Here is a 14,429-nt window from a genome sequence, read left to right on the forward strand (position 1 = left end):
AGAAAGGCACAGTCAAACACAATACCATCAGAACAGAAAAGAGAGACAGAAAACCAAACCGAACAGAGTCATAGACACGGAGCGGAGGCACACACGTCCAAACCCAGCGGTGGAGAGAAAACAATGTAATAAAGGAGTCTATGCCCATGCATCACAGAGAGGAGGAGTCACTCGATCTCATGACTCGAAAGACAAGCAAAAAACAAAAAACAAAAACAACAACTTGCACCACTCCGGACCCAACACTAGATGCCAGGAGTATGCACAACATGTCTATATATAGCCACACATGCCATTGAACATTGTAGCCCTTTGTTGATGTTCAGTGTGTTTAATTTCCTTTACCTGAGTAGAAATACAATTTGTTTACAAATAAATACTTTGTATCAAAGCTTCATCTCTTATTGATGGATACAGAGAATCATTTTTTTTTCTTCCTCTCACTGATTGCAGTCACAGTTTACATTGTAGGTCAAAGTGAAGAAGAAAATGTAAGGGAACAGTTTTTCTATATATTTATTTGAAGCAATATTTTCTGTGTAATCTCTTAGAAAGTCCGTATTGCAAAACCTTTCTTAGGTGTTAGTTATGCAGCCGGATACATTTATCGCAGGACTGAAACTAATCTGGGGTGTAGTATTAGATCTGTAGCAAATGCATGTTCGTCAGTTTTTCAGTGCTGCAGGCATATTTGGTTAATACTAGGGAACCCTGAGGCCGCTCTTCCTGGTGACGGCTAGGCTTTAGGACCACAAGGTCGGTGGTCAACTTAAGTTCAGAGCGCTGGAGACTGAAGTCATAAAGATCAGTTATTATGCTGGATCTCCTCCAACCTGGAGCTCAGAGGCTCAGGGGTGTCACATTAAATTGGAGAAATCTGGAACAGCAGGAGGTAAGATACTGCTTCATCCTAGATACGACTACTCAATTTCAGAAAAGTTAGAAGTGGCTGTTACAATTTGCTGTGAGATCCTCTTACCTAGATAATTTTTGATTCCCAGAAATCCCCTATACGATGCAGTTATGTATCTGAAGAGTTATATATAGATACACATAAGAACCACTCACCAGTAAGCATTTACTTTACTTTAACGTTCAAAGACTCAACAGGTCCCCAAAGAATCTCTCTATTAATTTGGCACAATACAATTTAGTTATGCACAAGAACTAAACCGTAGAAAAATAGAAATGTGAAGGTGGGAGAAGGACCTTTCAGGCTCCCTCAGGCCACATGATTTTCAGCATCTTTGCAGCACACACACAGTGTGGGTTTGATGGTTGACACTTTAGAAAAGATTGCACAAAACATTTCACAAAAAATAAACATTAGCACACAAGAAGTAGTCTTTTATGGAATGCTGATGCCCTGCTAATGCATCCTTGCACTCTCCCTGAAAAGTGGGCAACCCTCACTTAAGAGGGACTTCAACTGCCCTTCCATGAGGATGCGGAAACTGATGTGTGACATGCCTCCTCTATGACATGTTAGGTCATTCTCAAGAGTGCACATGCAGAAGAACTATTCTTCATGCAGAGTCTGGGAGAGTTGGTTGACACAGATTAAAAGTCTGTAATGAAAAGGCATTATTTGCTCTGCTTAATCCTCATTAAAGGCTGCCACTCGGGTTCTTAAGGCACCATTCACAGGCATTCTGGAACATGCGCATCCACGGTGAGACGGTGTGGGAGTGGCGCCAGTCTTCAGGCATCCAAGGCCATTGCCAGGTGAGGACAGAGCGCTCCGGATGTGGCATCATAGCTAGGTGACGGCCATCAGATGAGCAAAGCCCTGCAATGCCCAAAGGTGAGCCATTAGGGTTCATAGGGTACTCTTGGGTGGGCTCTCCGCAGTCATCCGTATACCGTATAGGGGCTAGTTGATATGATGTTACATCTTGCAAGATCTTCTCATTACGGAACCGCATTAAACCTGCAGGAGTGGCAAAAGGATAATATAAGAATTAAAAATCAAACTATCTTTTTTAATTGTGCAGGAATGTAACAAATATGAAGCCCCTTACAATGAACTAAAGTGGTCCTGAGCATACAAAGAGTTACCCGCTATATTACTATACCAAGGGTAACTCTTTGGAAAGTGGTGACATGCCCTTATAGTTTGTGCAAAGATCTCCTACTCCATCTTTTCTGAATGCCCTCTTCTTTGCAAAGTTCCCTCATTTCCTTCAGACTGACGCACCAAACTCAGTCTCAAGTCCTCTCATACTCCACCTTTCAAGCGACTTCCTCAATTCACTCCAAGAAATATTCTCCCATCGAAGAATTTTACTTGTTTCAGTTCTATTACATAGTTGCTTAGACCGCAGGCAATTTACGTGAAATGTGCTTTTTGTTTAATCTCCATTAATAAAAAAAAATGAAAAAAAATCAACCTTTGCGGGATAAGATGATAGAGTAAAAGGTGCTCAGTTGCCTGCCAGGATCCCAAAAGTATGCAGCAAAAGAGCTGATAAAGATGCACTCCAGCTATCTTAGGTTTATGTTTATTTGTTCATGGTTCTATTTAGTGTGGACCAGACTCCCAGGGTCTCGTCTGCTTTTTATGGTGAGTGAATTTTTCAACCATTCACAAATTAACAGTCATCTTGGTGATATGCACAAAACAGATATCTTTTTTTATTTTTTACATGAAATGATGAATTGTCACTACAAAAAAGCTACTTAGCGAACAAGTTACTTACCTTCGGTAATGATTTATCTGTTAGAGACATTCTAGTTGCAAATTCCTTACCTTAGAATTTCCCCCAGGCGTCAGACTGGATCCGGAGACTTTTCTTCGAGCAGTACCCTTGCGCTCCATTAGGTGGCGTCATTCTACCCCACGTTCGTCATTGACGTTGTGTTCCCTGGGATGACTTCGGGTGAAATATAGGTGCTGCCTGGGTGACGTCAGTTTCTTTTCACGACTTTCCATGCCAAAACGCGGAGCCATGAAGAACACTGAAGTGGTGCGCCAGAGCTATGGCCCTAAAAGGGGAATCCCTGTCCCTAGAAATCAGTTTGCAAGCGGGGGGGGGGGGGGGATCGCCATGTAATCTGCAACTAGAATATGCCTCTACGAGATAAATCGTTATTGAAGGTAAGTAACTTGTTCATCTGATAGAGACTTCTAGTTTCAGATTCCTTACCTTAGAATAGATACCCAAGCAATACCATCCTCGGAGGGCTGAGAACCAAAATCATACTAGAAAGTCCTGCAGGACTGAACGACCAAAGTAGCAGTCTCTCCGGACCTGACTGTCCAGGCAGTGATGTTTACTAAACGTGTGCAAGTATGCCCACGTTGCTGCCTGGCAGATGTCCAGGACAGGAATTCTGCATAGTAACGCTTTGGTGGCAGCAGCTGCTCTAATTCAGTGGGCACGCAAACCTTCTGTAGGTTGCTTCTTTGCCAAAGCTTAGCACATTTTGATGCAGAGAAGCACCCATAGTGAGATGGTAAGCTTCTGCACCGCCTTCCCTTTTTTCGCACCCACATGCCAAACAAAGAGTTGATCCTCCATCTGGAAATCTTTAGTGTGGTTAAGATAGAACACGAACACTTTTTGGATCCAGGCGGTGGAGATTCTCCTCCTTATGGGAAGGAGGAGGGGTGTGTAAATAGTAGGCAAAGCGATGGATTGGCCCACGTGAAAATGTGTGACAACCTTGGGAAGGAAGGAAGTCCTCGTGCGTAGCACTACTTTGTCAGGATGTACAGATAAAAATGGAGGCTTCAAAGAAAGAGCCTGAAACTCACTCACTCTGCGAGCAGTGGTCACTAGAAAGACCGTATTGATGGTAAGGAGCCGCAGAGGACAATTGTGTAACAGCTCAAATAGAGCACACGTTAGGTGAGGACAGGATTGAGGTCCCACTGATGCATAATGGAGTAGGAGGATACAAATGAGTAAGACCTTTGAGGAATCTCCCCACAATAGGGGATTTGAAAAGAGAACGGCAACCTAAGAAAAGCTGAGCTAGCCAATAAGTAGCCTTTAAAAGGGCCCAAGGCAGAACCCTGACGGGCTAAGTAGATAATGAACAAAAGGACCTTAGAAAGAGAGACAGAGAGAGGATCAACTGACTTGTCTGTGCACCATGCCACATAAATATTCCAACGACAGGCGTATACCGTTGGAGGGATGCCTGGCTGCCAAGATAACATCGCAGACTTTGGGTGGAATATCAAAGAGCTGTCAACTTCCGCGGCTCAATCTCCACACAAGAAAGCAGAGACTGGACAGGTTCGGGTGAAGAACAGCCCCCTTCTGCTGCGACAGAAGATCCTCCGGAAGGGGCAATCTGATTGGAGTATCTGTGCCATGCTCAATAGATCTGGATACCATACTCTTTGTGCCCAGTCTGGAGCCAAAAGGATGACTTGGACCCGGTCGTTCTTGATCTTCTTTAGAACTCTGGGAAGAAGGGGTATTGGTGGAAAGAGTACAGGAGGCCTGAGCTCCACTCAAGACGAAAAGCGTTGCAGAGCGAGAACCGCCGTGGAAACTTCAATGCGCAAAACTGCAGACGTCATGCGTTCTCTGCAGAGGCAAACAGATCTAACTAATGCTCGCCCCACTGCTGAAAGAGGCCTTGCGCCATCTCCGGATGGAGACACCATTTGTGATCGACTATGCATCAAAGGCTGAGTTTGTCTGCTCTGGATCTCAGGGTGCCCGCCAGATGTTGAACCACCAGAGAAAAGCCCTGATGTGCCATCCATGTCCAGAGGCGCAGCACCTCCTGACAAAGGGTCCAGGACCCCACACCACCCTGTTGCAGTACCACATGGCGGTGGTGTTGTCCGTTAACTCCTGCACCACTTTCCCTTTGATAGAGGGAAGGAATGCTTTCAATGCAAGTCTGATCGCCTAGAGCTCCAACAGACTGATGTGAAATCCAGACTCCGCCGGAGACCAGATGCCTCTGATCTCAGCCTCTCCCATGTAGCTGCCCCAGCCAAGAAGTGACACGTCTGTCACTATTGTAAAATCTGTTTGAGGAAGGGAAAGGGTCTTCCTGTGACTCAATCCTGATTCTAAAGCCACCACTGCAGATCTTTCACAGGCCTCTCCGAGATCTGGACCATGTCAGAGATTCCCCTGATGCTGCGCTCACTGAAACTTCAGGTCCCACTGCAGAGCCCGCATATGTCATCTGGCAAGTGTCGCTAGCAGGATGTAGAAGGCCCTAAGGCCCAGCAGCCTCAGAGTCATTTTCACTGAAACCCAGTATAGAGGCTGAAACATTGGAATCATAGCCTGAATATCCTAGACACGTTGATCGGGAGAATAAGCCTGAAACTGCTCTGAGTCCAGAACAGCTCCAATGAAAGGGAGCGTTTGAGAGTGGGTCAGGTGTGACTTCGGCATGTTTATAGTGAACCCCAGCATGTGTAGGAGGTTCGCCGTAGTCTGAAGGCAGGAGATGACTGTCTGGGGCGTGTCCGCCTTCAACAACCAATTGTTGAGGTAGGGGAAGACTGAAATCCCGGACCTGTGCAGATGAGCTGCAACCACCACCATCACTTTCGTGAACACCCGAAGGGCGCTGGTAAGGCCGAAGGGAAGCACAGTAAACAAAGTGGTCGTGACCTACCACAAATCGTAGGTAACGTCTGTGGCCAGGCAAGGCAAGGAAAGGATATGAAAATAAATGTCTTGCAAATCCAAGGCCACTATCCAGTCTCCTGAGTCCAAGGCAGAAAGGACCTGAGCCAAGGTGAGCATTTTGACCTTCTCCTTCCTGAGGAAGAGATTGAGGGTCCTGAGGTCGAGGATAGGACGTAAGCCGTAGTCCTTTTTGGGCACCAGAAATTAGCGGGTATAACAACCACAGCCTACTTCTGGTGAAGGAACCCTCTCTATGGCCCCCCCTTGGCCAAGAGAGACGCAAATTCCTCGCAGAGAAGTGCCAAGTGATCCTCCGTCAGTTGGCCAAAAGATGGAGGCATGGCAAGAAGGGAAGTCTCGAAGGGGAGAGAACAGCCCCTTTGAACGATCTGCAAAAACCACCTGTCCCTCCATGATGGATTCCCAGAGGGGCAGGTAATGGCATATCCTGCCACCAACTAGTCAGAGGTGGGGGAGACAGACTAGGAAGGTTTGAAGGCTGCAGCGGGGAAGGGGTGGACTGGGCAGACATCAGGTTCCTGTCCCACAAGCCTGTAGGATTCCACGTCTCCAGCCACGCAGAGGCTGAATGGCATGCGCAGCATGGTGGCTGGGGAAGGGCTGCGGCAGGGAGCCCTCCTGTGGCCACAAAAGGGGCGAAAGGCAGACTGTTGTGGACAAGGGGCTGTGGAAACTCCAAGGGACCAAGCTGTAGCCCAGGAGTCCTTAAATCTCTCTAGCGCGGAGTCTGCCTTATCTACGAAGAGATGAGAGCCATCAAAGGGCCTGTCCATGAGCGTCTGCTAGACATCCTTTGAATAACCAGACGTTCTCAACCAGGCGTGGTGTTGTAATGCCACTGTCGAGGCAAATGATCTACCTAAAGAGTCTGTCGTGTTCAGCCCACATCGAATGGTGAACTCAGCCGCATCTCTCCCATCAACCACAGCCTGGGAGATGATCACACGGTCCTCCTCCGGGATCTGCAGCAGAACTAGCGCAACTGTATCCCACAAAAGGTGGCTAAAATGACCAAAGAGGCATGCGGTGTTCACCGACCGCAATGCCAGACTGGAGGAAGAAAACATCTTCCCAAGATGGTCCAGTCTTTTTGATTCCCTATCCGGGGAAGCGGAAGGGAATGCGCCAGACGACAAAGATGCCTGAATGACCAGGCTCTCAGCCGTGGGGTGTTCGGTCAGGAATTTAGGGTCATTTGGAGGGAGCCAGGGTTTGGACCAGGTACCCAGAAGGACATCAGTGAGGGCTTTATTTAATGGAATGAGAGGCTCTGAAGCAGACGCCTGGCCTGAAGCACCTCTGTCAGGAGATTAGTCCTGACCGCAATAGTAGGCAGGTCAAGGCCAAGAACCTCAGCTGCCCTCCTGACCACCATGGAGTAAGAAGCTCCCTCCGCCATAGCCCTAATATGAGACAGCATGCCAGTGTCTGGGGTGGTCTCAAGACAAATGGCCATGCCCAATTTCTGAGCCCAGTCAATTTTTGGGTCTTCTTGCGGGTATTTATAAGGGTCCAGCAACCCTTTCTCTCATTCATACCCATAGAAAAAAGGGTCTGAATCCAACCTGGGCCAGCTAGGCCCCATCGAAGTCAGAAGTGGCGTCGGCCGATGCCGTTCCAGCTCCGGGTCGTCGAGGATCAGGATCGGGTAGACATCGATTGTGGGCCCAACTGACATCAGGAGCTTGTCCGACTTCACCAGGGAAGGTCTCAGTGGTGTGACCGGCGCAGATCTGGGCATGGATCTGTAGGGACTCTTGGTGGCTGGAGCTGGAACTGCCGTAGCGGAACCCAAAGGGCCCCCCCTCTGACTCCTGAGGCCTCGAAGGTGCCACAGGGGGGGGGGTCGGGCTGCCCAAAAATGAGGCACATAAAATTCTTGTAGTTAGGCAAGGGTCGCTTCGGCTCATGGAGCAGACCCAGAAGTAGGCTCCACAGACAGAACCTAAAGCATCGATCCTCTTTCTGTGTTGCATCGTTCTAGCGACGGGGTGAGGTCGAAGAATGCCTGTCCGCCTTCGACTTTTTTCTTATCCGAAAACCACCTGTGGTGTTGACTCTGCAGCTGGTCTCGAGAACTTCCTCTCGAATGAGACCGGGAATGATGCAGAGTTGAGCACCGGGCTACCATTAGCTTTAGTGACTGCTCCCTCAAAGCCTGCGGGTGCATGGCCTGGCACTCGGAACATGACTTTGGGTCGTAGTAGCGCTCCAGACACCACAAAGAGACCCGATGCAGATCTGTCACTGACATTATTCGGTGACCACCCTAGCAAGGCTTAAACCCGGCCTTTGGGGGCATCCCTAGACGCACCAACAGTCATCACAAAATTCAACAAAAGTGTTGAAGCCGCTCAAAAAGTGAACACAGTAGCTCTTCTCCAGATCAGCGCGTGGCGCGGAAAGAAAATAACTGACATCGCCACATCGAGGAGGTGCCTATATTCGATCCAAATGTCATCACAGTGACCACGATGCCAACGACATGACACGGAGTCGACCTACGTCACCTAAAGGGGCGCAAAGGTACTGGTTGAGGAAAAGTCTCTGGATCCAGTCTGACGCCTGGGGTGAAATTCTAAGGTAAGGAATCTGCTACTAGAAGGCTCTATCAGATATTACTAATGTTGTTCCTGATGTATGGTTTAGCTCCATAGGACTCTTTACTTTAACCTCCTCCAGGCACACAAGAGACTGGATTTTTTGTCTTAACAAGTCACTGGTATGAGGTGATACTATTTAATATAATTTAGGGTAGCGCATTGGCACTGGATGTAATGGCAACGCAACATATAAGGAGACACAAAGCACATTTGTACCACCCTCTTTCTAAACCTCTATAGGAAAAGACAGCAAAATAAAGAAACCACCAAGGAAAGTAATAATTATCCTCAAGAGGTAACTGGGAAGACTTTAAGGAATCTGGAGAAGGACCATCCATGAGGAAGAATATTAATAAGGTAGGTAACTAGTTCTTCTAATGGATTGGCACAAGCACAGCTTTCTTAGTACTTTCAAAGCAAAGCATCTTTAAAGGAAGTAAGTCAAGAACACACAAGAAATGGTCATACCATGAAAGACTGTAGCACAGCCTTACTAAAAGGAGCATTAAATCTATCTATGGGCTCCAGTGTAGAGCCCAGGAAGCACACATCTGGGTTCTCCTGAGACATGGAAACATAGCTGCATTATATGTCCTTTGATGAGCAAAGACTGCCCAGAGAGAAAGCAGGCTCATCTTGAATTATTCAGAGTCAAGCAAATATTCGGGCCCTCGGTTTGACTTCACTGTCTCAAATGTTTCACCAGCAGCACAGACGATTTAATGGCTATAGCTGTCAATCAGCATAGCCTTAAGGCTTGATACAGCCTCCCTAACAAGCTTTTTCTCCTTTCAGGGGTGGAGGTGCAGGTCATGGACAAATGGCAGCTGTTTCTCCTGCTGCCTTTCCTACAACCAGAGCAACAAAACCTCATAGTCCTCTTCCATTCTGGCTTGGAATCTCAGCATGTTGTTTTGGGAGGCAAGTTAACCAAGGTCCTTCCCTTGGAAGGGAGCCAAGATAACCTCAGACCAGTGGGCCCTTCCGATTTTAAGTCAAGGGTACTCTCTATGCTGTTGGAAGAACCGCACTAGCCCTCCTCAACCCATACAAAATTTCTCACAGATGTGTGCGTACAAACCAGTTCCACTGTCAGAAGGCTGTGTAGGGATGTTTTTGTGGATAATTCCTTATTCTAAAGATCGGCAGACATTTCTGTCCTATACTAGATCTTCCACAACCAAACAAGTTCTCAAGAAGAAGATCAAAACACACATCAAGCCCATCCAGTGCAGGATTGACAAGAATTTCAGGACTTTCAAGACATGTATTTTCCATTTCATAATTTGAAAGTATTACAGAAAATGTCAAAGTTTACTTTAGAAGACCTGCATGTGTGGTTCTAAGTCTTTCCTTTCAGGTTGGCTTTTGCTCCAAAGGTTTTCACAAAGGTGGCTGCACCATCAGCAGACGTTGTTAAACCAGCTCTAACCTTGGAGGTTTTAGGTGGCACACCACACGAATGTTGAAGGAAACACACTATCACAATCTTCTGGAAGGCAAAGATTTGTTCTGCAGAGAGTCCTTTTAGAGGAGACCTGTGGTAGGTCCTGTAAAGCTAAAAAAGATCATGACTAGGTGAGGCTTCCTAGGTTTCTTGTGAGGAGACGTGGAAGAATACAAATTACGTTATTACTTCTGTTTTCATTTTGTTATGCCACTGGGGAGAGCAGGTCCTAGGTGGGATAGTAGAGAATTCCCTTTACTACGATCAGGAAAGAGATTTTGAATTATTCCTTTATGAAGCCATACATTTGACTTTCTTCTTCCTTATAGACTTTAGGTACATGAGGCCACAAAGGTTGCATGCTAAGGCATCATGTGATTTACGCAAGCATCAAAGTCATCTGGGTATGGGAGTCTGTAATCAATATTTGCCTTGAGTGACTGCTTGAAGCTGGAGGATTTTGGGGGGGAGGTCTGGTGTCAAAAACGTTCTTCAATGACAAAAAACATTCAGAACAACACATGAAAAAACTGTTCAGGCTCAGGAACCCACATCTACAAAGGCATGGATAGAAATAACTAATGTCACCAGTAGCCCCTTGTGTTACATTGTGATGACACATCTGGCGTCCATGTTGCTCCCTAAAGATGTTGCCCAGCACAACTTGGCAGCAGTATCCACTAGAAAAGGGCAATACCCAAGGTAAGTAACTTGCGTTTGTGATAGACACTTCTAACGGCAGACTTCTCACCTATAGAACAGATACCAAAGTACATCCTCCCAAGGCCATGGGTCAGTGGGATGAGCTCAGATCAAAACATCCTGCAGACCTGATCAGGAGCCAAGCCCTTCTCATCAGACCTGGCTGTCAAAACAGTAGTGCTTTGTGAACATGTCAACTGATGCTCACATTGCAGCCTAACCGATATCAAGAATGCTCCAGAGAATCCCACAAAAAGCTGATCATCCACCTGACGGTCTTTGGTGTGACTGATGTAAAAGTTCAAAATGTATTTTTTTCTCCTCTTGTGGATGGTTAAAAAGAGAAAAGAACACTGGGAGAGTTATGGATGGCCAAAGGTGAAAAGAGGTCATGAAAAAGGCTGCCCTGGTCCTCAACTCCTGGGAAAAAGGTGGTGTAAAGAGGTTGCACCAAGAGATCATGGAGCTCAATCATGCGAGCAGCTAAAGTTACTGCAATCAGAAATATGGTATTCAGAGTCAGGCAACAGCTGTGTTGTACTGGTTCGAAGGGAGTGCACATTAGGGAAGTGAGGAACAAGCTGAGATCTCACTGTGGCATCACAAAGGGTTTGGGAGGAAACATATGAGCCGAACCTTTTAGAAACCTTATAACAAAAGGTAATTTGAACAAAGAAAAAAGGCTGAAAGGTATGGCAAATAACCTTTAATGGCGCCCATTGCAAGTCCTTGCTGGGAAGACAGAGCCAACAACAAGAGATCTGCTAGTCTGACTGATAACTGGTCCGTATTGCGACTGATCAGAGGATTAATGCTCATGCCTGAAATTCTGAGTCCCACACAATCCTTGCCTAGCCCAGAGACACTAGGATGAATGGGCTTGGTTGTACCTGATATTCGTAAAAACTCACTGCAGGAAAGGCAGTGGCAGAAGGCATACAGGTGTACTGTGTTCCACTCTATCTGATATGAATCTCCGATAGACGACAGTCTTGGAAACTCCAGCGCAAAAAAGTTTTGACACTGCACATGATCAATGGTGGTGAAAAGATCTAGCTGTGATTCTTCCCATTCCCAGAAGGTGCCCTCTAGCTCCCTGGAATGTAACTGCCATTCTTGATCTGCCAGGCGCCACAAAAAGTTTATCTGCCCTGGTGTTAAAAAATGTTGACAGTTGGTTCATGACCATTGAAATGACCTCACACTCCAGTAGAAGTGCCTCTTGGCAGAGAACCCAGAACCCCACCCTGTGCTGCTTGTTGCAGTACCACTTGGTGGTGTTGCCGTTCGTGAAAACCTGAACCTCCCTTCGAAGTATGGTAGGAATTCTTTAAACACCATGTGAATGGCCTGCAACTCCCACATTATGATGTACAGATGTGTCTCCTCTGGTGGCCAGAGTCCTCATATCTAGGTCTCCCCCAGATGATCTTTCCAGCCCTGACGCATTTGTCACCACCATAACCTTGGTGGGGCAGGGAGAGGGGTCTACCACTAGTCCATTTGTGGTTTAGCAGCCACCACTGCAGGTCCAGTGCAGTCTCCTTTAAATCTTCAATGGAATCCACAGGTTTCCTTGGTGCTGAGCCCACTGGACGTCAGGTTCCACTACGGAACCCGCATATGCCACCTGGAATAGTCGACAAGCAGGAAGCCAAGTGACCCAGAAACCTCAGTCTCGCTTTCACCGAGACCCAGTACAGAGGCTGAAACATAAGCAACATAGCCCAAATGTCCTGTCTCATTGTGACGGATGGAAGGCCCAAAAGTGCAGATGTCAGGTATGACTTCAACACACTGATAGTGATCCCAAAATATTTCAGAAGGTTTGCTGTCATCTGGTGGTAGTCTCCAACTAACTGTTATGAGCCTGCTTTCAACAGCCAGTTGTCAAGGTAGGAGTAAATTGAAACATTCGAGGGGTACTGGTGAGGCAGCACAAATTATAAATACTCCTGGACTATTTTGAACTGAAAGTTGGATCTGTGGGTCTGCAGGGCAGATACAAGAACGTAGGCATCATGTAGGTTAAAAGCCACCATCCTGTCACCTAGGTCCAGGGCAGACAGAACCTATGCCAATAGCAGCATCTTGAACTTGTCCTTCCGCAATAAAATGTTCAGCGAGCAGAGATCGAAAATAAGGAAAAGGTCTCAATCCTCCTTCAGTATGAGGATATAGCAGGAGTAACAGCCAGTCCCTATTCCTGAAATATCGACAGGTCTCCATAACTATGAATCTTACTATCTATACAGAGATATAGGTGCTTTGTGTGGTTGTGGAACAAACCATGAAATGGTGTGCAGAATAACTAATGTCTTTTGAGGACATTGTATATAGCTTTGCACTGACTGCTGATTTCTAAGTACGTTGTCCACATCCTCTGTGGAAGTGACACCTGTATGCCCTTTTTCCTTGCTGTTCTACCCAGATACTGTTACCATCTGGTAGGCTGGGGAAAAATCGTCATTCCTTCCCTGCTGAATGGATTTTTCAGCCATCATTATGAAATACACCACTCCCACTTCGCTGTCTTGTGCTGTGCATAGCCGAGCAACAATGGACACCCAAGACAAGTTGACTCACATTTACCGAACACCTTGAACAGCCTGATCTGTACCAGTCAGGAGAAGACACTGAAAAGAGATGCAATTTCTCCAAAGTGAGGGAATATTTAAAACTTAAACTAATCTTTTGGTTACCATATATTGCAGCCAGGCAGATGTTATTTTTTCTCCAATAGCACCATGTCCGGGATGTGCCTAGGCAGATATTGGAGGACGATGGTGCGTTTGATCCTACTGCCCAGGCCACTGACGTTCCACGTCAAGACCTTTAAGGTTCACAGTGCTGGTATCCTCATCTGGGAAGAGTGAGTGAGTGAGTGAGTTGTGTTGTGTTCCCTGTGTCTCTGCCTACAGCTGTGACCCCGATACACATGAGCATGGCTAAAAATCACTACCAAACATACAAACCTGTAACATGCATCTCCCCCACACAAGCACCACCCTCCCCGCTAGCCTGCCCACCTCCCCAACTTGCAGAATGCCTGTCGCTGAACATTCACACTCAGTTTGGTGGGTTGGCTAGTGCTGCCCCAACCAACCTTGAAAAATAACAACAAAGAACTTTGAAATTTGACTCCCTTCGCATTCCATTGTTCTATACCTCTGAAATTCAAGACTCTCATGATCATGAACCCCCTTCTCAGTGGCAAACGGTAACAGACAGGGCTAAACTAGCACCTGTCACTGCCCTCAAAGTCAAGGCTTCTTATCCTTCCCAGCCCATCACTGGTTGCATTAGTGCAGTCCACCTGTGCGCGCAGAACTTCTATCAACCCAGGAGTTATCTGGGCCAGATAGGTCACTTCCCTGCCTGGGGCTCCGATCCCTGCTGGGGGTCTGGATGATCCACATGTCAGGTCTGGCTCTGTGGCGCTCGGTTGATTGTCCCTCTGCTTGTTTTGTTGGCCAGGGGTGCGCCATCTATCCACCCACTCCCAAGCTTCCTTGGTAGAAGTGCTAGGATTTACCTTCTGGTATCAACCTTAGGTGTACCTGGTAAAGAATCATGTACTTAAATTCCTGGGCCCGAAGCACTTTTTTGACTTCATCTAAACTGCGCCTTTGCCGCTGTACATGTAACATGAAGTCAGGGAAAAAAAAATGATTGTGGTAATCTCACATGAAGACCCTGGCAACAATTGGGATGTGAAGGGTCACTTAGGGAATCAACTGCAACTGCTATCTGGTGAGGCAGGCAACAGGTCCCTGGGTGCCTAATCACAGTTCCAAATTCAGGCCAAGCAGGCATCAGCAGTTCTCGCGCGGCCTCTCCTTAAACGGGTCTCAGCGTCCACCTGTGGTGGAGCCATCTATCAATGTGGAGGGGGTGCACTTGTGCCCAGCCGAGCTGGATGCAAGGAGCGATCAAGGCTCTTCTAACTAGGCCTCAACTCGCAGCCTTCCTCCTCGCCCATTATTCTCCGTTGCAGCTGCTGCAGTGCAGCCGTGCTGCCTTTCAGGTTAATTGTTGGTGGGG

General features: G+C 47.0%; 1 protein-coding gene across 2 annotated transcripts in view; it reads right to left on the minus strand.

Moving 5' to 3' along the window:
* Positions 1 to 498: 498 nt before the first annotated feature.
* Positions 499 to 14,429, minus strand: part of PFAS (phosphoribosylformylglycinamidine synthase) — a 546,904-nt gene continuing 532,973 nt past the window's right edge. For both annotated transcript variants that reach the window (XM_069244293.1, XM_069244295.1), the window contains one exon: positions 499 to 1,930. In XM_069244293.1, coding sequence (XP_069100394.1) covers positions 1,608 to 1,930 — 323 coding nt within the window. In that variant the 3' untranslated portion in view covers positions 499 to 1,607. The remainder of the gene's footprint in view (positions 1,931 to 14,429) is intronic.

Source organism: Pleurodeles waltl, chromosome 7, assembly GCF_031143425.1.
Source record: "Pleurodeles waltl isolate 20211129_DDA chromosome 7, aPleWal1.hap1.20221129, whole genome shotgun sequence".
Lineage (NCBI taxonomy): Eukaryota > Metazoa > Chordata > Amphibia > Caudata > Salamandridae > Pleurodeles > Pleurodeles waltl.